Genomic DNA, 20,623 nt, shown 5'->3' with positions numbered 1-20,623 from the left:
GTTTTTCATCCCTGTACATTATCATTCGTAACAGCGTACGTACAACCTAGCTTGCCTCCTCATACAGCTTCGTGAAACCCTCCGCGGGAGGCTGCAGCCAATTCCTCCCGTCATACTCGCACTCTCCCTCAATCATATGGAAAGTATAGATCATCCTGCCCTTCTGACTCGTATTCTTCTCGCTCTTATGCAGCAAATTGCCATGAATCAGCACCAGCGTCCCAGCCTTAACCTCGCCCAAATCATACACCTCCTTCCTGACATCCTTGTCCTCCTCCAACCCCTCTGGCCACGCCCCGCCTTCGTTCGGCGCAAACGTCGTGCCCTTCCCGTCCTCCGCCCGCACGAACCGATCCCTAATCGGCGCGCGGCGGTGGCTCCCCGCCGCAAACGACAGGCACCCGTTCTCCGCCGTCGCGTCCTCCAGCGCGTACCAGAAGCCGACGGCCGACGGCGGGTCCGTGTACAGGAAGACGGAGTCCTGGTGCGGCGGCACGCGACCGCCGATCTCGGGCTGCTTGCAGATAATCATGGATTGCAGGACTCGCGGGTCGCGGAAGCGCAGGGAGCGCGCGATGGCGGCGTTTTGGGCCGTGATGGAGGCGGAGGCGAAGGAGGGGTTGAGGCGATGCAGGTAGTGGCCGATTTTGTTGATCGCGCGGTGCTTGGGCTTTGTAAGGGAGCCGGTGGAGTCGAAGGCGTCTGTAAGGGAGGGCGTTAGGTGGCTAACCGGGCAGGCGAATGCGATCTGGAGTGGACATGTTTACCTTCTTCGAAGAAGAATCGGACCTTGTCGCCAGATTCAAGGAAGTAGCTATCGCCGACATGGTCGCTCTTCTCGCCGGTAGAGAACTTCGTCATGGGATGGTCGTCCAGCGAGAAGTCGTTGAGGAGCCTGTTGGACTCATCGTACAGCCCTTTTACTTGGTCTTGTGACAGGGCATCTGGGATGAGCAGATAGCCGTTCGTGTCCCAGAATTCGAGCTGCTCTTTGCTGAGACCATTGGCGAGGTCATTGGCCGGCGGGGGCGACACTCGTGAGGGTGACATGATTGCTGGTGAGCTCTGTAAATAATAAGTACGCGTGTCCCCGAGTGCAATGCTCTGTTATCTGTCTCCAGAAGCGATCAAGACAGCCAGAACAGTCGTCATCGTTTGCCATCTGTCTGCCCCCACTTCAGCAATCGAGACCCCACGCTCGGGGTCCATCGCAGCGGTCAAGCCAACAAAGCCTCGGCCGCTTTCGAAGGGGTACAACGCACTTGATCAACTGCCATCGCGTAAGTTCTATATCCGCGAGCCTACTTTCTCAACATGGACCCGGATCCTCCCGCTGCAGTCGCACCAGCCTCTCCACCAATCTGGCGCTGGGTGGTCAGCTTCCTGGCTGTGGGAGCTTGCTGGGGCCTGACAACTCCTTTCATGCGTCGAGCAGCCGTTGTTCGAGACCAGCAACCTAAACCGCAGCGGCCCTACCTTACATCGGATGCTCCATGGTGGAAACGCAAGTTTTGGAGCATTTTGTACGCAGTGATCGATCTGCTGAAGAATCCGGCTTATGCGGTCCCGTTGCTGCTGAACGTGACGGGCAGCGTGTGGTTCTTTTTATTGATTGGGCAGGCTGGTGAGAATCACGTTGCAGAATGATTCTGTGGATCACGAAGGACTTACCATGTTCCAGAGCTATCGTTGACTGTACCTATAACCAATTCGCTCGCCTTCTTGTTCACCGTGCTAGGAGAATGGTGGGCGGAGGGCAAAGTGATTTCCCGAGGTATGTCATCCAGCACAGTAGATCGGATTCGCAAACCGGGGCATGATGATACTGACTACGCATCAGATACCTGGATCGGAATGACCTTTGTGCTGGGTGGCATTGCTCTCTGTGTGCATTCGAAGACCTCATGATGGCCCGTCTCATGAAGTTAATCACAATGGCTGTCTTCAGAAGGCATCGATGTCACCAGATACATCCACGGCTCATCATTCGGAACATGAACAGTACGACAGCGTTGATCTACTCTTCCTGTTCTTACGCTTCATGCAGTGGTAGTATAATCTCTCTGAAGACTACGCAACTAGTCTTGTTTATTCTATGGCATTGCATGGTCGGAGAATCGTGTCTGGGACGTTACGGCCGAGCTCGCAGGCGATGTTGCCCACATATACAAACCCCAGAGCCTGCCCAGCACACTATTTCGTGTATAACAAAGTATCGTGAACGCGTACGGTATGACCGCAAAACGGACCCGCGCATCAGACCCTGCCACGAACCACACGCCGCGGCTCCATGTGCAAAGGATTGCGCACCGCCGCAAATCCGAACAATCCCACCTTCCAACCCACCAAGCCCCGTCGAAGAACCCATCCCACTAGAACCCTGATCCCCGCATCCTACCGATCACGCTAAACTGAGCCGCCAACGACATTAGCCATGTGCCTGCGAACTCCGGAGTGCACGGCAGAGAAGTAGGTTCAGGTGGTGGATGACGACGAGAGAGCGCGAAGTCCGCGGAGCGGGAGATCCAGCTTTCGCACGCCTACGCAAGCCCAGGCCGGAAGTTCCGGCTGAGGGCATGCCACGGCGGAGCCTGCGATGTTGGCTGTGCAGCAGAGAGCGCATGAGCGCTTGTCATGTTCCCGGCGACGGGAGTACGTACGTGTTGGCGGGCCTTGTGAGGTAAGAGAGAGCTGGCCCGGGTGAGAAAAGGCTCGTGAATCCCTGCGGCCATCTTCTGTCTGCAGGGCCCTCTATTTCCTTCTCGTTTGTGGTCTATAGACGATATATGCTCTACAACCGTTGAACACCATTTCTATCGTTTATTGAACCGCAAGCATGGAAGCTGCCGCGACGCGTGCTCGCTACAACTGCGCATCATGGATCATCACACCTCTCACAATGTACCCTCGAAAGACCTGGAGCACGTGGGCGCTGTCTCCTCTTTGGATCCTTCAGATGCTTCTGTCTACCGACACGATTATTGTGATCGGGATATTGATTTTTGAGGTCGAAGGTCAGGGCACTGAAGTTGACGTGTAAGCCAACCCAGACTTTGATTCAAGCCCAGCGAGTTGCTAACGTCGATTACCAGAGGATGGGTCGTGGCCCTGGCCTTCATGTTCATCTGCATCCTATTCACAGCAGCAGAAATCGGCCTTTGGTACGTGCGTGCGCTGCATCCATGGACGTTCCTAGGCATACAAGTGTTCAAGAGCACTTTCTGGCTTCTGTACTTCTGTGTCGGAATGGCAACAACAGTCGCACAGCGAGTGATCGAGTCGGATCTCGTTTGGACCATTTGGAAGATCTGGCAAGCAGTGGGAATGTCCCTTGCCTTTGTTGTGACGATCGCGGCGCTTGTCTATGGTGCCGTCGTTGTGCATCGATACCGGAAAGGAAGAACGTATGGGCAGACCGAAGACGAGAAGAACGAGAAGGCGGGAGGCGATGTCGACGACGATCCGCCGCAGTCACCTGTGTTGGCCATCGAGGCCGGCGAGTACATCATGCGACCACAGTAGCATTCATGGCAGCGCCAATCGACTTCCATGCGTCTGTCTTTCCCCGAATGTCCTTTCTTCATCCAGCCTTCCGAAGACTGTTGTAGTGCTCGCCCAGTCCAAAGCCATGTTTGTAGTAGCCCAGCCAGATCGTCTTGCCAGCAGCGTCGCTCTCCGGCTCGATCCTTACCACCCTGCCAAAGTCCTGCAGCACGTTGATCTCGACTCCATAGCTCTTGGCCAACGCTAACAGCTCCAGCTGTCCGCCCCATTCGCCCGTATCCCTGATCTTGTGCAGGTAGTCCGGCAAAGGCTCTTCCAGGAACGGCGCAAAGTCATCCGGATGGCTCTCAATCCACCCCGCTGCAGCAGCACGCGTAGTCTTGTACGGAATCTGGGGCTCAGCACCTGGCGCCGCTCCCAGCGGTATCTCCAACTGCCCAAGTTGATCCGCAACCGCAGAATACAGACAGTGTCCGTCGGCACGGATCTCCTTCTCCTGCAGCCCACGCTCTTTCATGTACGCCAGCATCCTCTCACGCTCCTGCTGCTTCATATCAGGCAGATCGTTCGCCTCCTCCGCAGCCTGCTTCGCCAACTCCTCCTGCTCCGCCGCCCTTCGCGCCAGCCTCTCTTTCTGCCGATTCCTCTTCCCACCCTGAGCTTGCGCCGGCGCAGGCGTTGCACCATTCGTCTGCGCAGCCGGTTTCACCTCAGCTTCAGGCTCGGGCTCAGGCCCATCTTGCTCCAACGCAAGCTCCTCCAGGGCCTCAGTAGGCGGCTCGCTCGCCTCGCCATTGAACTCCGCGACCTCGCTCTCCTGCTTGCTCTTTAACTCCGCTTCCAAGCGCTCGCACTCCTCGTTGACGCCTTTGCGGGTTTTCTTGCTCGCTTGCTTTTTCTTCTGCGTCACGCGGCTTTGCAGGTCTTTGAGCTCTTTGCGGTGGCGGGCTTGCAGTTCCTCCATTGTGTTGGGGCGGTTGGGCAGCGAGCTCAGATTTTGCTGGAGGGATGGATGGAGGGGTCAATTGGGATTGGCACAGCGGACTTTCTGTGATGATCTGTGAGCTGCAGCGGGGGAGGCGCTGATTAGGGAATCCAGGCGGAGCACTAGTGTCACTGGTCTAGAAACCGCGAGGCTACCGCGAGGCTCTCAAGACAAAGGCTCTCTCAGTAAAAAATCGGTTTCAGGCGTCTGGGAAAGCTGGTAGCACCTTGTTGTATGTCATGAGATCTGAGAGTGTCAACCGTAAGAGCTGATTGGCTCGGGACTACCTGGCCCTAGCGCCCCGTTGCGAGTTTAGGGTTAGGGTTATTTGGGGTTAATCTGAGCTGACCTGTCTCGCCGATACACCTCGAGACATGTCGTGTACGGACATGGAGAGGTGGTCGTACCGCCCTCCCACGGTAGATGCGAACGCCAAGAGAGCCAATATTGCCAGCAAATTTTGAGTGGAGTGGCCGAACTCTGTCTCTGTTGCGAACATCGAAAGTAGAGTGCTGCCATCGATTTCAAACCTTCCAAATGAACATCAGCAATCGAGAGCTGTCATCTCGCAAAGTCGTCGGTGGAAGACAGAAGAGGTATTGATCATCAGAATGGGACAAGACCCAGCGGCTCCTTGTATATTTGCCGGCTTGTAGTAAGTCGCAGGATAGTCCAGTCGGTTGCTTCAATCCAACGAGGCTGTCTGCTTCAGCCGTTCACTTCACTTCCAGCGGGCTTGAGTCACGTGAAACATCTAGTGCACCAAGTATTTGATTGGTGGGATCTCGGCGGACACTAGTGGGCTGTCTCGTCCCCCGCCCGAGTCTTTTTAATCTCATTCGTTTTTTCGATTAATCGCGAAACTGCCGCGCCGCCGCAGCGCGTGCTCATTCACTTCATCCTTGACTTGGTCGTTCACTTGCCCGAGCCAAGGGAGGCCGGCAGAAGCGTTTGATTGGACAATGTGGCCAAGGCGCTAGTGGGTTGTCTCTTCCCGCGCCCGAGTCTTTTGAATTTCATTTTTATTATTTTTTTATTTCGCAGGGCGCGGCGGCGCGCGCGCGCGATATCGCACGCCCACCTGCTCATTCACTTACATCCAGCGCGGACGCGAAAATGAGAGCAGCTAATTGGACAGCGAGGCCACGGCGCTAGTGGGTTGTCTGTTCCCGCCCCCGAGTCCTTTTAACTTCATTTTTATTAGTTTATTATTTTGCGAGTCGGCCGCGGCGCGCGCTCGCTTTCACTTACCTTGAACAAATGTGGGTGCGACGGGGAGAGCAGGGGATTGGACGAATGCTCACTGGTGCTAGTGGATTGTCCCGTGCCCGAGTATCATTGGATAGTTAATGTGCAATACGTAAGGTGATGGTGAGTGAAGAGACCGAATGATCGGGGCGGTCTTGAACATACGAAGGGATGATAGCAGCACGTTGAAGAAGGATCTCCACAGAGAAAGCATTTGTGTAAAAATTGTTGATACGACCATAACTCATCCACGGGATATATCACTACTTCGTACCTCACGTCCCCATCCCAGAACGCCATACGCTATGCTTGTAAAGACACATCGACATCGTCACATCCCCCCTGAATCATCCAAGCCCAACTAAGCAGCAGCGCCAACAAGCGCCGCCCGCCTAGCCTTGAGCCTCTCCTGCCTGGCCTGAGTCGCCGGCCTGCACCCATCGCCAAACGACAAGCCCTCCACAGCCCTATCCCCAAGCCCAACGTCGATCTCCAACGGCCTGACGACCTTCATCGAGCCCGTGCCGATCGTCATGCTCTGGCCCATGATGATGCACTCCGAGACGCCCGAGATCTCATCCTGCTTCATCTTCGCGCCGGCCTCGAACAGGTGGTCGGCGGTCTTCTCGAAACTCGCCAGCTGCAAGACGCTCTCGCGCATCTTCGCGAGACCGAAGCGCGTGATGCCCAGGATCTCGCCCTTGTACGTCATGACGTCGGCCAGCAGCTGCATGTGGCGCGGGTCGATGCCCATGCCGCCCATGACCTGGGAGATCTCGCGGATGATGGTCATGCGGGCGGCCTCGACGCCGAGCACGTCGCGGCACTCGAGGACGTTGTTGGTCGTGCAGCGGTAGCCGTTGACGCCGTCGGTCGTCATGCAGGCCTTGAAGCCGTAGCCCTCGACGAGGACGGAGATGGGCTCGCGGCCCGTGTGGTCGGGCTTCTCGTCTTTCTTCATGATGGCGCGCGTCGCCTCGGGGTAGCCTTTGATGACGACGTCGGGCAGCTTGCGTTTGAGCTGCTGGATGGTGGTGAAGAGGTCTTCGGCGGCGTCTTCGCCGGTGGGGAGCTTGGTTGCGCGCGAGGGCGCGCGGCGCTTCTTGGGGTCGTCGGAGTCGCCGACGGAGCAGAAGACGCGCAGGTGGCAGTTGCCTTTGGGGACCGCGGTGACGCCGAGCTGTCGGAAACCCTTAGTACTCTCGATAGCGGCGATGATGTGGTGCATCCCGATGCGCAGGCCCAGGTTGCGGACGGCCTGCCAGTCGACGCGCATGTTGATCCAGCCTCCGTCGACGCCCCAGACGTCCTCGACGTAGGCGACAATGTCGCGAAGATAGGTCTTTTGAATGAGCGCGGAGGCCATGCGGGCGGCAATGGCCTCGTAGGGGCTGTCCAGAGCACAGCTGATGACGGGTGTACTGATGGCCTTGCTGGCGTTGATGATTTCCTTGATACGGGGGACACCCTGCGTAATACTCATACCGGCGACACCAGCAAAATGGAAAGTCTTCAGCGTCATTTGGGTGCCGGGCTCACCAATTGAGTGCGCACCAACGGCACCGACGGCGTGACCAGCTTCTACCTTGGACTTCTCGAACTTATGGAAGCAGAGGTAGAGGAACCTGTCGAGCGCTGAGCGAGAAAGCTTGAAGATGTGATCAACGGCACCATCGCCGCGGCTTTGGCTGCTGACGAGCCCCTTCATCTTGTCGTTCACGTAGTCTTCCACGGTGGCGATGAAGCTGCGGATACTCTCCTGCTGGTCTGTGTTCTCAATCGTCTGATCGTTGTACGGGAGCAGCTCTTGGCCAGTATCCGACATCCTGTCAACACCCTTCTTTTCTCTTTGTACGACAGCCGCCAGGATTTCGCTGACTTCAGGCTGTGTGAGGCCCCGCTCGGTGTTGTCCCAAGTGCTGCTAACGGCATGGGAGAAAGTGCGGTCGAAGTTAACGGGCTTCGCATTGCCCTCCATGTCGACAGGATCGAGGCCGTCGTCACCGAATTTCATCTGGACCACGACACCAGTCGAGCTGCGGACGGTGTTGTCATACTGCGCGCTCAAGTCCTCCAAACTCTTCATGAGTCGACGTGACATGTAACCAGTCTCGGCGGTCTTGACGGCGGTATCGACTAGACCTTCACGGCCGGACATCGCGTGGAAGATGAACTCGGACGGGTTCAGGCCGGTGAAGAAAGAGTTGAGCACGAAACCCTTTGAAGGCGGGTCTCTGGATGCTTTGGGGAAGTGAGGCAGCGTGCGGTCTTGAAAGCCGTCCAAGACACGCTTTCCGCCGATAATTTGCTGTCCGACGACGGCAACCATCTGCGAGACGTTGATGAGGGAACCTTTGGAACCGCAGGTGGCCATGGTCAAGGGAGCGTTGTAGATGCTGAGTTCGTCGAAACAAGCGTCACCACACTCTTGACGGACCTTTGACAGGATACCAGACATTTGATTCTCCATGGTCATTTCTTCGTCGCAACCAGGGTCGCGCACAAGCTCGCCGGCCTTGAACTTGTTGATCAAAGCAATACACTTGGCGTACGCCGCATCGACGAGGACCTGCTTTTTGGCGCGCAGTTTGTCGCTAGGATAAACATCGTTGATACCGATGGAGAATCCTTGCTCACCGATCCAGCGGGCTGACAGCTTCGCGAGTCTGTTCATCATTGACGCAGCATAGTCAGGACCAAAGTCACGCATGGCGACGTAGAAGACTGAGTCCTTCTTTCCGTCACCGACGGTTGCTTTGTCCATGACACCGCAGATGACCTCGCTGTTGCGGATGACCAGATATGCGTCGTTCAGAACCATGTCAGGGATCATGCCCTTCTCTTTAGGCGCAGAGTACTGTTTGCACTTGGCTTCCAGGTTGATGTTGACAGGGTAGTCCGGATGAGGCTTGATGAGAAGTGACCACAGCTGCTTGCCGGTCCATAGCTGTTGTGGCTTCATGATCGCAGGAGGTGGTATCTTGACCGAATATTCTTTGCCAGTGTAGGGGTCCTTCACCTGCATGCCGTCGTACATCATGCTGACCCATTGTACGAATTGTCGTCGATTGAAGAACTTGTCTTTTCGGCTGGTGAGATATGCACCTGTGATGAAATCCTGAATGGCCGCAATGATGGGAGTACCATCCTTCGGCGTGGCGAGGTTGTTCTTGACACCCATGAGCTCGATGGCTTCTGTGCGTGCTTCTTCTGTTTGCGGCACGTGGATGTTCATTTCGTCACCGTCAAAGTCGGCGTTGTAAGGGTTGCAAACACACTCGTTCAGACGGAAAGTTCGCCACGGTCGAATCTTTGCCTTGTGTGCTAGAATGGAAAGCTTGTGAAGAGAAGGCTGACGGTTGAAGAGCACCACATCGCCGTCCTCCAGGTGGCGCTCCACAGTGTCGCCAAATTCAAGGCGGCTCGCAATCTTCTCCAAGTCGGTTTTGTTGCTCGCAACCCGCAAAGCAAGTCGGCGACCGTCACGTCCCTTGATGACGAAGTTCGCACCGGGATGCTGTTTTGTACCCCTCAAGACACATTCTTTGAGCTTTTTGATGTTTTGTGTGTTGACTTTCTCCGGGTATGTCATGTTCACGGCCACCCGCATGGGGATGGCTACTTCCTCGATAGACAAATTCGGATCGGGGGAGATGACCGTACGTCCAGAGAAATCGACACGCTTTCCTGATAAGTTGCCACGGAATCGACCCTGCTTGCCCTTCAGGCGCTGGCAGAAACCGCGCATCGCTTTGCCATATGCAGAGTCGCGACCGAGGCCAGGAAGGCCACCGTCGATGTACATCGCGACTTGTACTTGAAGGAATTCCCACATTTCAGTCAATTTCTGGATCGGCTGTCCTTGCGCTAGACCTGCACGAATGAGGCTGTTGATGTGTAAGATGTCTCCCAGCTTGTTCGTAATGTCGTCTTCAGTGGTTGCAGCCTCTTGTGAGACTGAAGGTCTGATGGCTACGGGAGGTGCTGGGATGTGAGTCCAGATCATGGTTTCGGGCCTGCCAATCGAGGGATCCATTCCGAACAACTCCACATCGGGTCCAGGGATCTTGCGGAAAATCTGAAGAACCCGCAGAGGGTTCATGTCGTCCATTGCCTTTTTCGAGTGACGCTCAATCTCCTGGTTTTCTTCTTTCGCAGCGTTGAAGGAAGCTTCGAACTGCTCCATCTCTTTCGGCTTGACCTTGCTGCGCGCGCTCGAAGAAGTGTAGATGGTGTATTTGTTGTGAATGAGCTTGATTGGGTGCTGAGGCACCTTCTTGACCTGACCGTTGTATGCCGAGCAGTGCGGACAGATCTTGACCTTGCGCGCTTCTGTTGCGATGCTTTTGCACAAGGCGTCCCTCCTAAGGCCGTCCATGCCAGGCCGTCTCATCTGGCGCAAGAGCTTCCGCTTTTCCTTCTCCGGCAGCAAGACCTGGCTGCACTCCTTGCACACACAGTGCAGGATCTCCATGATCTTCTTGAAGTAGCCATAATGGAAAACAGGCAGCACCAGCTTCACATGTCCAAAATGTCCACTGCAATCCTTCAAGCCTTCGCCGCAGGTCGCGCAAGTCTCAGTCTTGGAAGACGTGCCCAGTCGCTCGTCCAGAGGTCCATTCGCTGTTTGTTTCCGGGGCTGCCCGAGCGGGCGGTCGAGGTCGTACAAGTTTCGGTCCGTGACATTGACAACGGACTGCGAGACAATGTTCTGCGGGCTCAAGATGCCGAACTGGAGCGACTTGATGCGCTTGGGGTGGCGATCCAGCACCTGCTCCTTGCCGGTGTCCTCGTAGGTGGCGTCCATGTCGAGCTGCGGCTATCGAAGCCTTCGCATGAGGGTTGTGCGTGCTCCTGCTGGAGAGTCGGTGGCAATGCGCGCGCGCGTCTTCAGCTGACTGCAGCTGATTTTCTTCGCTGCGCAGTCAAGCTTCAAGAGAGCCGACCTTCTGCGCCAGTCGCGCGGCCGAGGAAGCGGGCCGGCGCGGCGGGATGCTTCCCGTTATCGTTATCGCTGCTGATGGCGGGGTAGCGCGGCATCGCTATCTGGTGCTGTGACGATCAGGACCACTCGCGCCTCACGTCTGGCAGTGAAATGCAGGTGGACAACCTAAAAATGGGGTGTCTATGTATATAGAGGCTGTCCTCACTTCTTGCGCGACTTTGCCCTAGGCATCACCATCACCGGGGCTCATGTGGGTGAATGCAATCATTAGAGTGACGGCAGGCAACGCCTCCTAACATGCCACAGGAGCTCAGAGCTCCCCCCAATCATTACCGTCACAGTCACATGTTCGCCAGCGCAGCGACCGGACACTCGCTCGCTGCCTTGCGCCGGCGCCTGGACTTCACGCGCCCCGCACCCTCCATCCACCCATCATCCGCCTTCCACCGCTGCCGTCGCACCACCCTGCTGGCACCGCCCCTCTGTCACCTTCACTGACCTACACCTCAACCACACGCCGCTCAGGGGAGGTGAAGGCTCCCGCCCACGCACCGGACCGCCGCTTGCCGCACTTATTGCCCTGCTCGCACCGCCGACTCTCCCTCATCTTACATCCACCTTATCGCACCAGACTCCCTGCAGGCTGAGCTCCCATGCCGCCCCTGCTTTACGCAGCGATGAACCCCTACTTCGCCAGCGACACCATGGCGTCCGCCTCCGATGCCGGCAACTGTGAGTATCAGTGTATGCCTTCGAACAAACTGTCTGCGCAACGTGCGACTGACCCTAGGACTTCAGCGGTGGCCATCACCTTGCGCCAGGTCAACCCAGCTGGCGGCTTCAACCGTCGCATCACCCTCCGCCCCGACAAGCCAGTCAGTGTCGGCCGCTCCTCGCGCTCCGAAGCCAAGAACCTTTCGGCATCTGTTGACAACGCCCTCTTCGCCTGCCCGGTGGTCAGCCGTGCGCACGCCGAGCTCGAGCTCAAAGTGAGCAAGTGGACCGTGCCCGGATCGCAGGTCTTGGTCAAGGACTGCAACAGCATGCATGGCACCTCAGTCAACGGCCAGAAGTTGTTGGCCCACAAGCCTTTCCAGCTGTTCTTGGGCGATACTGTTCGACTTGGCGAGTCCGTGAGCAGAGCTGACAGTGAGTGTCTTGCACCCGCTCATCGCGAAACTGCTCGGTCTAACGGCATTCTAGATAGCTACGACGGTGTCACCCTTGAGGTGGAAAACATCGAGACCCTGGAGCCGAACGCGGCTGCTCCGGTCAAGATTGCTCAGCCAGGAATCAGTTGCCCTTCAGACTCTGAGTCTGACTTTGACGACGACAGCAGCGTTGAAGAGGTGCAGGTGCAGAGCTCCTCCGTTCACACTACACCAGAGCAAGCAACTGCAAATGTCGAGCCGCAAAAGCCGAAGAAGTCGTCCCCGTCCGTCGTGATCGAGCTTGACGATGATGATGATGATGTGGAACACGAACCCGTCATCACAGCACCTCGTGCTTCGTTGCAGGACACAACGGTCGTTCAGGATACCTACGCCGAGTCTGAAATGCCCGTTGAGGCCACTGGAACTCCAGTTGCTCCTGGATATGTTGGCGTATCTGAGGATTTCTTCGACGAAGCGTCTGACGAGGAGGATGCCTACAACTCGGATGAGGACGATCCCTATGGTGATGGCGAATTGTGGAGTACTCAGGATCCAACATCGGGTGTTGATCAGTCAGCGATCTCAGATGACGAAGATGCGGGCTCTGCTATCGCTGACATCGACAGCAATGACGCGCAGCCCTCCAACGTCGACAATCCTGACGGCGATGTTGAGGATGATGAGGGCCCCGAAATCATGTCTAGCAAGCGCGAGCCTTCTCACGAGCTAGGCACTTTAGGCGAGGAGGCTGGCCGTGACGTTCCAACTCGCGATTCTCCTGCTCCCGTTAGGCCGCATTACGACCCTGTGCGCGGCTTTCAGGCGCCCGCCTATGGAATCGATCCCGTCAACAACCCTTCTGCCAAGACTGCTGTTCTACCACGCTCGTACGAATCGACTCATAGAGCAATATCCGCAGCATATGGCATAGATGCTGACTTGGCGAGCAGTAGCAAATGGGACATCGGCCCTGATGGCTCAGCTACGTACGATTTCAATCCGCGCAACATGTACTCCTACGGTGTCCCTCCCTACAACCCGCCGTCATACACCGCCTACCAGCCTGGCTTGAACAATCAGCAAACCAGACAGGATGGTGGTTTGCGCTTCAACTGGACCGTGTTCCCACCACCAGCACCCAGTCATCCGCTGCTCGAAACTCCAGTGTTTGGCTTTCCCAGCCAACTTTCCCAGGAGATGTCACACCCTGTCACAGCCAACACAGACGGACTCAAGGGTTGCTTTTCTGGTACTTCCGAAGAGTTCTCAGCTGAAGCCACCGAGTCATCATCTTTTCGCATCGTAGGTACCAAGCGCAAGGCCGCGGATATCACTGCCGACACAGACAACCACACCGCTAAATCTACCGGATTCGAGGAGGCTGGCACTCAGACTCACTTCGAGCCGCAGGCTGCCGAGGACGATGCTGTTCGTCAGGAGCTTGCGAATGCAGCCAAGGAGCCGGAGCCGGAGCCAAAGCCCAAGAAGCGCAAGATCAAGCAGCCACGCGCCAGAAAGAGCCTCCTCAGATCTACCGTCACCGAGGTCGGCAAGTACGCTGCCGGCGCCCTTGTTGGCGGTGTCGGACTCGTCGCCCTTCTGGCTTCTCCCCTGGGCGCTCGTCTGGCTGACTGCTAGACTACTTCATCCTGGCCTGCAGGCCATCAGTCTCGTCCCGCTAAGCGCTGCGTACCCACGCACCGCTCTAGACGTACTGGTACCTTGCAACCGCTCACACCCCCTCCCTTTCCTTTCCTTCAAAACGAATACCACGAATACCACGAGACCACCCGGCGTTTCGTTCACAAGCTTCCTGACTTCCTGACTTTCCCCACCGGCGTTCAAACCGGCAACGAGCTATTCCCCCCGGTTCTGGACGCGAACTCCCCAACAACGGATCACTCTTGGGCGGCGGAATGCACAATCACAGGCGCAGCGGACGGTGGCGTTTTTACCCCTTTTTCTTTCTTCTTTTGGTTTCGGACTTTGGGGCAGGCAAGCAGTAGAATAGCTAGCTAGGCGTGCGGAAAATGCAATGCTGTGCAATGCAATGCAAATGCAGAACTTTTTCTTCGGCGTGCTCCACTACAATACTCGATTACCTCTTCCTGAACCGCCTCAGATTACCCACAATCCTCCCGCGCTCCGCCTTCATGGCCCGCTCCGCCTCCGCGCAATAGGGTCACAGCCCTGTGGCGATGCCCGCCGGTATGCTGCATTCGTGTCGGCACGGGTGTCTGAGGCTTCGCTAACGCCGTGGTGAGGGAGCTAGAGACCGCGCCACGGGCGGCACGCAGCGGTAGTGCTTATGTACTCTGCGCGTTGCTCGCTTGTTTGCGAAGGACGGGCGCTTTGTTGGCGCGGGACGCGAGCCTGGCGGTATATTTGCCGGGAGATGGAGACGTGAGACGTGTGAGACGGAGAAAGAGTGTTGTTGCGGGCTTTGCTCGTGGGATGTTGTGGGCTATGGGGGGCTTGGTTTGGAATAGGGAGGCGGAGGCTGTGGATGCTGCGGTCTGGCCAATGTCAGGTCGGTGGCAAAGAAGGTGTGCCCGGAGCTGGCTTTGACGGTGGGTGGCGCTGTGTGTTGCCGGCGCGGGACGTGATTGCGTTAGAGTGGCTGAGGTGCTGCAAGGGAGGCGGAAGGATGGATGCTGCGAACCACGCCTCTCGCTGGAGTATCAATGACGTCTGTTTGGGAGCATTTGCGGACGTCCTGCTCCACGATGTGCGCGCCATGGTGGGCGTGGCAGACTGCGCCTCTGAGGGGGGTTAGGATGAATGAGCCTGAGGTGTCAATATTGGTGCACGTGCTGATGTTCGTGAGCTGGCTGAGGCACTTGGCTCAGAGAAACGGTCAATCGAAGCGAGCGATACTGCAGTCCCTCCGCTGCTGCTTGCCCCCTGCTGAGCGTCCGGTGAAGAGGAGGACAATGAGGCGCGAGCGCTTGCCAATCATGGCATCCCCTTGGACTTACTCCGGTGAGTAAGCCACATGTCGACTCACCTCTTGCCTTAAGGGGCCTGCCAGGTTGCCTGGCAGTTCGCCTCGTCTTGGATGTTGATGGCCAGTACTAAGGCGTGGTTCATCTAGGGCGGTAGCTAAGGCATCGCACGAAGGATGACTGCCAGTGAGATGTCAGCAGATTCGACCGCGTGGCGTCAGGGCGGCCTCCCACCGGCTGGGATTGGCTTACCACTTGCTCAGGAGATGTAATGATAGGTGTGAGAAGTTCAAGGCTCGTTGCGAGCGCAGTCTAAGACCTCGACGCCCCACCAGTCTGACCAGGAAGATCGGCCATGTGCTGGCAGAGAGGCGACAAGGCGCGGATGAACGGCCTCTTGCCCTCGTTCGCCTCGTCTGGGCATCCGGTTGCCTGGAAGTAGGAGATTTTAAAGGAAAATGGGATTGTTACCCCCAAGGTCCCACATAAGGGACCCTCCACCCCGTTGTAATCATCCACAGCAAACCCAAGAAACCTCACCGCAAACATGCAGTCCAACAGCGGAAGAAAAACGAACGACGGGACAGCACACCCGCGCACAGACAGACTTTGTGCGAGCAACAGAGTAATCTTCAACATCGGCGGCATTGATTACATTGTCTGCGGAAGATGCGCCGGTACTGGGCACAGTGGGTGAGTACTGAAGCGCAGCTGTGAAACGTATAGGAGGAAACTAATTGACGTTCTTAGGAAATTGGGGGCATCCCCAAAGTGCTCGGCATGCCTCGGAAACATGATTATTGCTGTTGGTCCTGAGGACGGAGAAAGACGCCGCGACAGCTTCTTGGGGCCCAGCGCTGGCTTTGGGGATGGTACTGGTGATGGTGGTAATGATAATGCAGGTGGTGCTGGCGCGGGTGCTGGTGCTAGCATTAGGCGCGAGGGTGTAGTGGGTGCGGCTGCTTGACAGAGAAGGAAAAGCGATGTGGTGTTGAAGGTGTTCTAGTGCGGTGGAGTGTGTACCGCCTATCAGGGTTCACGAACGACGTTCCAGTCCCACGCTGCGAACTGTCCATTGGGCTGGGTTGATAATCTACGATTGGATGCTTCCGCAGCCTCGTCGTTCACGAGGTGACTGGCATGGGAGCTTCACTGCCGGCCTGGCTTTCGCTGTATTTATCATTAGTGATTTACGCCCATGGATTTCTTGTTACCGGAAGCTTCAACGTCTCACTTGTGCATGAGAAGATCTCGGGCCATGATTTGGGGGGCAACAACTACTTACCTTCACAGCATTCACGCTTGTAGCATCTGCTCTGATCAAACCACCGTTCAAGTCGGAACTCTCGATGGGTACCCCAGGCCCAGTCTCCGAAAAATGCGATAGCAGTGGAGAAGTCCGATCGAATGGGCCGCAAGATTCGGCGAGGACAAGAAACCATGAAAACAACAATGACCTCCAAGCGGAACTTGCCATTCGTTAGTCTCTTCAGCGATGTGACATCGCCAAAGTATTCACGTTGGTCTGGCCTAGGTCACGCCATGGAGATGCGTGGCCAGGAACATGGCCCAGGTACCAAGCAGATCGAACGGACGATGGTGATGACCTCTGCACTGCACGTTACCATCACGGTCCTTGCTTTCTGCCCTACAGTGATCAGCTGATTTTCTTCGATGCATGCTGCAGATGCGTTCTGAAGCGATCGGCAGGTCTTCTAGGCTCATTCAGGCAAGTCGATCGGTAATCAGCCTCGCCGTCATGGTCTCTCGGCTCTGCGCGTTCGGGCTCGTGGTACGGTATACCGCGGTTCATGTGGCACTGCCGAGAACAGTAACACATCCGCGTTCATTTGCGAGGCATACCCTATACCGTGCCCCACGGCGGAGTGGATGTGGAGGGGCCACCCTCATCTCAACACAAATTTTGAGCGATATAATCTGCGACGGAGTTTTTGTCGGCGGTGGCGGCCTCGTAATGCTGGATCTCCCAGACGACCCTGCATGTTTCTTTGGAGACGACGATACCAAGAATGACGGCGCGGTCTTGGGGGCGGGGAAAACGAGTGGAGACAGAGGGGGGCGGCCCGTGCGATGTGGAGATGGACAGGGAAGCTGGGCGCGCATTGCGCCACTCGCGAGGCCAAACTCCGCCTGACTCCGCCGGTTCCTGCAGCCGGCGCCAGGCAGAGCTCTGAGATCTTCGCTCACTTCATACCGTTGCGGCCGCGGCTTGAGCGAGGGCGCCTCACGTGTCTGCGCTCCCGCTGGCAAGGGAGGCCGATGACATCGCTTCGTCAACTTTCTTGGCCGGCGTCAACAATGCTGCAGCCACGGTAGAATTCACCGTGAGAACCGCCGAAAGGGCGAGTATATAACATACCTGCAGCAGTCTCGTTGCCGGGGTGGAGGTAGGTCGAATTTCCTCGTCTCAACCATGCACGGATTACTCGCCGGCAGTGCCCTTGTGGCTGCTGCTTCAGCTCGAGCGATTGCTCCGAGACAGCTCTCGAACGACACATCATGCCCTGGCTACTCTGCCAGCAACGTCCAGCAGACCGGCACTGGTCTCTCTGCCGACCTGTCTTTGGCTGGTGCAGCTTGCAACAGCTATGGCAAGGATATCGAGAACCTCCGCTTGTCGGTCAACTACGATTCCTGTAAGATGATTGATGCTGGAACATCTTATAACTTGGACGCTAACCACGCTCAAAGCCAAACGCCTCCACGTGAAGATCGAGGACAGCCCTGCTGTTGCCTACCAGGTGCCTACCGATGTCTTCCCTACCCCGAGCTCCGACGACTCCGTATCTTCGGACGACTCCGATCTCGAGTTCTCGTGGGAAGAGAGCCCTTTCAGCTTCAAGGTCACCCGCAAGTCGAACGATGAGGTGCTCTTCGATTCCTCCGCTGCGTCTCTCATCTTCCAAGATCAGTACCTGCGCCTCCGTACTGCCCTCCCCCAAGACCCTAACATCTACGGTCTGGGAGAGCACACCGACGGCTTGCGTCTGAACACAACCGACTATACCCGCACTTTCTGGAACCGGGACTCCTACGGTGTCCCGACCGGCTCTAACCTCTACGGATCCCACCCGGTCTACTTCGAGCACCGTGGTGATGCAGGCACTCACGGTGTCTTCCTCCTTTCCAGCTCTGGTATGGATGTAAAGATCGATGTCGAGGATGGCCAGCAATACCTTGAATACAACACCCTCGGTGGTGTGATTGATCTCTACTTCATGGCTGGTGAGACACCAACCGAAGTCAGCCAGCAATACGCCGAAGTCGCTGGATTGCCTGCTATGATGCCCTACTGGGGCTTCGGTCTGCACCAGTGCCGGTGAGTCGTGAAGCTCCCGTTTAAATGGAGTACCACTAATACGAGATTTAGCTACGGCTACCGTGACTTCTACGCTATCGCGGAGGTCATTACAAACTACTCTGCCGCCGGCATTCCGCTTGAGACCATGTGGACTGACAGTAAGCAGAGCTGAATCAATTCCTGGGGCTGCAGTTACTAACTAGCTTGCAGTTGACTACATGTACGAGCGTTACATCATGACCCTCGATCCTGACCGTTTCCCTCTTGAGAGGATGCGGGATGTCGTTGACTACCTCCACGAGCACGACCAGCACTATGTCGTCATGGTTGACCCAGCTGTGGCATACCAGGAGCAGAAGTATGACAACCTTACTTACGATACCTTCACCACTGCCCGCGATGAGGGTCTCTTCCTCTACAAGAACGGCTCGATCTACCGTGGCGTGGTTTGGCCTGGTGTCACTGCCTTCCCTGATTGGTTCCACCCGGAGATTCAGGAGTACTGGAACGATGAGTTCCTCTCGTTCTTCGATGCCGACAGCGGAGTCGATATTGACGCACTGTGGATTGATATGGTGAGTGGGCTGAGACTTCGGGAACACGAGCAATGCACTGACCGCTTTTTGACAGAACGAGCCCGCCAACTTCAACCTTTTCGCCAACGACCCTGACACCACTGCCGAGGAGCGCAACTTCCCTCCGCCTCGCCCCGCCCTTCGCTCCCAGCCTCGCGAGATCCCAGGCTTCCCGCCTGAGTTCCAGCCCGGTGCTGCTCCCTACCCGCCTGACAACTACGTCTACGCACCGCCTTGGCTCGCTTCCGATGCTGCGCCGAACACCAAGAAGCGCAATGCTCTCCCCCAGGGCTCCCCGCTCTCCAAGCGTCAAGAGGCTGAAGTGATCGGATACCCTGACAGGAACTACCTTGAGCCACCGTACCAAATCGACAATACGAACACCATCACCCCCTACGGCGGGCTGTCCAACTTCACCGCCGACACTGACATCGTTCACTACGATGGTCACGTTGAGCTTGACGTCCACAACCTCTATGGATCTATGATGAGTGTGGCTTCCCGCAACGCCCTCCTCGCAAGGAGGCCCGCTCGTCGCCCCATGGTCATCACTCGCTCTACATTCGCCGGCGCTGGCCGCAGCGTCGCGAAGTGGCTCGGTGACAACCTGAGCACCTGGGAGCAGTACAGGATGTCCATCCAAGCCATGCTCGACTTCACCACTTTCTTCCAAATGCCCATGGTCGGCTCCGACATCTGCGGCTTCGGCGGCAACACCACCGAAACCCTCTGCGCCCGCTGGGCCACCCTCGGCGCCTTCTACCCCTTCTCCCGCAACCACAACGGCGACACCTCCATCCCGCAGGAATTCTACCTCTGGGAGACCGTCGCCGATGCCGCCCGCTCCGCTTACGACATCCGCTACCGCCTGCTCGACTACATCTACACCGCCCTGCACCAGCAGACCGTCGACGGCACGCCCCTCCTCAACCCCCTCTTCTTCAACTACCCCTACGACGCCGCCCTCTTCAGCAACCAACTGCAGTTCTTCTACGGCGCCGACATCCTCGTCTCGCCCGTGACGGAGGAGAACTCCACCAGCGTCACCATCTACGTGCCCGACGACCGCTTCTACGCCTTCGACACCTGGGAGGTCGTCGAGGGCTCTGGCTCCGAGGTCACTCTCAACGACATCGACTTCACGCAAATCCCCCTGCACGTCCGCGGAGGCGCCGTCATCCCCCTGCGCGCCGAGAGCGGCCTGACGACCACCGAGGTCCGCGCCAAGCCCTTCCAGCTCATCGTCGCGCCCGACCGCGACGGCAAGGCCAGCGGCAAGCTGTACCTCGACGACGGCGACAGCATCGAGCAGGAGGCGACGTCGGAGATCGAGTTCAAGTACGAGAACGGCGTGCTGGAGGCCAGCGGCTCGTTCGACTACACGGCTGAGGACGCGAGGGTGAGCGCCGTTAAGGTGCTGGGTTCCAAGAAGCCCGGCAAGGCGCCGAAGTATGGTAAGAAGGGCAAGGGGAAGAAGAAGTGCAAGGACGATGAGTGGGAGTACAAGAAGGGTGTTGTTACTATTGAGATGGATCAGAAGCTTGATGGGCCGTTCACCGTTGAGGTGTAGATGGAGGATGGTTACAAATAAGTTGGACGGGATGAGATGATGGGTGGAATGTTCATAACGTAGTGATGAATGTTTCGTACGTAAGACGAATAAAAGCCTGTACAGATATACTGTTGGTATTAGCGCCTTGTTGAGAAGTGTGGGAATCATAAATTTGTATCGGCACAGTCTTGAGGTCACTGCGGGGGACTTTAATTCTCTTCCGTGGTCGCGTGTAGTGAGAGGGTGTCGTGGCAGGACATTTGCGGAGGGACTCGAAATAGAGCGAAGGACTGTCATTTCAAGGCTTTTCGGGAGCGACGCATATATTGCACATATTCATAGTCTCATCCTAGCCCACTCCTTCCCATCATAATTACCATCCACTCGTATCAT

At 56.8% G+C, this 20,623-nt stretch overlaps 7 protein-coding genes across 7 annotated transcripts; 4 read left to right on the top strand and 3 right to left on the bottom strand.

Annotated features, from left to right (window-relative positions):
* Window position 1: 1 nt before the first annotated feature.
* Window positions 2-1,649, bottom strand: WHR41_00825 (uncharacterized protein). Its single transcript, XM_069369431.1, has 2 exons — window positions 768-1,649; window positions 2-702 (listed from the first exon to the last, which is right to left on the bottom strand). Exons 1-2 carry the CDS (start codon window positions 1,048-1,050, stop codon window positions 47-49), a joined length of 939 nt encoding a protein of 312 aa, XP_069233721.1. The 5' UTR covers window positions 1,051-1,649; the 3' UTR covers window positions 2-46.
* WHR41_00824 (uncharacterized protein) lies at window positions 1,247-2,026 on the top strand. Its single transcript, XM_069369430.1, has 3 exons — window positions 1,247-1,624; window positions 1,682-1,774; window positions 1,841-2,026. The coding sequence occupies exons 1-3, from the start codon at window positions 1,315-1,317 to the stop codon at window positions 1,906-1,908; spliced, it is 471 nt and encodes a 156-aa protein (XP_069233720.1). The 5' UTR covers window positions 1,247-1,314; the 3' UTR covers window positions 1,909-2,026.
* Window positions 2,027-2,836: 810 nt separating this feature from the next.
* WHR41_00823 (uncharacterized protein) lies at window positions 2,837-3,522 on the top strand (the record flags this gene model as incomplete). Its single annotated transcript, XM_069369429.1, has 2 exons — window positions 2,837-3,036; window positions 3,093-3,522. 2 exons carry the CDS (start codon window positions 2,837-2,839, stop codon window positions 3,520-3,522), a joined length of 630 nt encoding a protein of 209 aa, XP_069233727.1.
* Window positions 3,523-3,580: 58 nt separating this feature from the next.
* WHR41_00822 (uncharacterized protein) lies at window positions 3,581-4,468 on the bottom strand (the record flags this gene model as incomplete). The annotated part of the gene is made up of 1 exon (XM_069369428.1): window positions 3,581-4,468. The coding sequence occupies one exon, from the start codon at window positions 4,466-4,468 to the stop codon at window positions 3,581-3,583; it is 888 nt and encodes a 295-aa protein (XP_069233726.1).
* Window positions 4,469-6,098: 1,630 nt separating this feature from the next.
* WHR41_00821 (uncharacterized protein) lies at window positions 6,099-10,544 on the bottom strand (the record flags this gene model as incomplete). Its single annotated transcript, XM_069369427.1, has 1 exon — window positions 6,099-10,544. The coding sequence occupies one exon, from the start codon at window positions 10,542-10,544 to the stop codon at window positions 6,099-6,101; it is 4,446 nt and encodes a 1,481-aa protein (XP_069233725.1).
* Window positions 10,545-11,010: 466 nt separating this feature from the next.
* On the top strand, window positions 11,011-13,929 carry WHR41_00820 (uncharacterized protein). The gene is made up of 4 exons (XM_069369426.1): window positions 11,011-11,414; window positions 11,481-11,831; window positions 11,886-12,723; window positions 12,787-13,929. Exons 1-4 carry the CDS (start codon window positions 11,336-11,338, stop codon window positions 13,472-13,474), a joined length of 1,956 nt encoding a protein of 651 aa, XP_069233724.1. The 5' UTR covers window positions 11,011-11,335; the 3' UTR covers window positions 13,475-13,929.
* Window positions 13,930-17,053: 3,124 nt separating this feature from the next.
* Window positions 17,054-20,385, top strand: WHR41_00819 (uncharacterized protein). The gene is made up of 5 exons (XM_069369425.1): window positions 17,054-17,438; window positions 17,494-18,121; window positions 18,173-18,261; window positions 18,314-18,678; window positions 18,734-20,385. Exons 1-5 carry the CDS (start codon window positions 17,216-17,218, stop codon window positions 20,246-20,248), a joined length of 2,820 nt encoding a protein of 939 aa, XP_069233513.1. The 5' UTR covers window positions 17,054-17,215; the 3' UTR covers window positions 20,249-20,385.
* Window positions 20,386-20,623: the final 238 nt, after the last annotated feature.

Source organism: Cladosporium halotolerans (genome assembly GCF_011745625.1).
Source record: "Cladosporium halotolerans strain TM138-S3 chromosome Unknown Sca2, whole genome shotgun sequence".
Lineage (NCBI taxonomy): Eukaryota > Fungi > Ascomycota > Dothideomycetes > Cladosporiales > Cladosporiaceae > Cladosporium > Cladosporium halotolerans.
The sequence above is the reverse complement of the archived record's forward strand: the minus strand, read 5'-3'. Positions and strand labels throughout refer to the sequence as shown.

Bases quoted from the DNA above. Each gene is read 5' to 3' on its own strand.
- WHR41_00824 (XM_069369430.1), top strand. From the start codon at position 1,315: ATGGACCCGGATCCTCCCGCTGCAGTCGCACCAGCCTCTCCACCAATC. The intron at 1,625-1,681 runs GTGAGAATCACG...ACCATGTTCCAG, and splicing joins TTTATTGATTGGGCAGGCTG to AGCTATCGTTGACTGTACCT. The intron at 1,775-1,840 runs GTATGTCATCCA...ACTACGCATCAG, and splicing joins GGGCAAAGTGATTTCCCGAG to ATACCTGGATCGGAATGACC.
- WHR41_00825 (XM_069369431.1), bottom strand. From the start codon at position 1,050: ATGTCACCCTCACGAGTGTCGCCCCCGCCGGCCAATGACCTCGCCAAT. The intron at 703-767 runs GTAAACATGTCC...CCTCCCTTACAG, and splicing joins CCGATTCTTCTTCGAAGAAG to ACGCCTTCGACTCCACCGGC.
- WHR41_00819 (XM_069369425.1), top strand. From the start codon at position 17,216: ATGCACGGATTACTCGCCGGCAGTGCCCTTGTGGCTGCTGCTTCAGCT. The intron at 18,122-18,172 runs GTGAGTCGTGAA...TACGAGATTTAG, and splicing joins TTCGGTCTGCACCAGTGCCG to CTACGGCTACCGTGACTTCT. The intron at 18,679-18,733 runs GTGAGTGGGCTG...GCTTTTTGACAG, and splicing joins ACGCACTGTGGATTGATATG to AACGAGCCCGCCAACTTCAA.
- WHR41_00820 (XM_069369426.1), top strand. From the start codon at position 11,336: ATGCCGCCCCTGCTTTACGCAGCGATGAACCCCTACTTCGCCAGCGAC. The intron at 11,832-11,885 runs GTGAGTGTCTTG...ACGGCATTCTAG, and splicing joins GTCCGTGAGCAGAGCTGACA to ATAGCTACGACGGTGTCACC. The intron at 12,724-12,786 runs GTACGAATCGAC...CTTGGCGAGCAG, and splicing joins ACTGCTGTTCTACCACGCTC to TAGCAAATGGGACATCGGCC.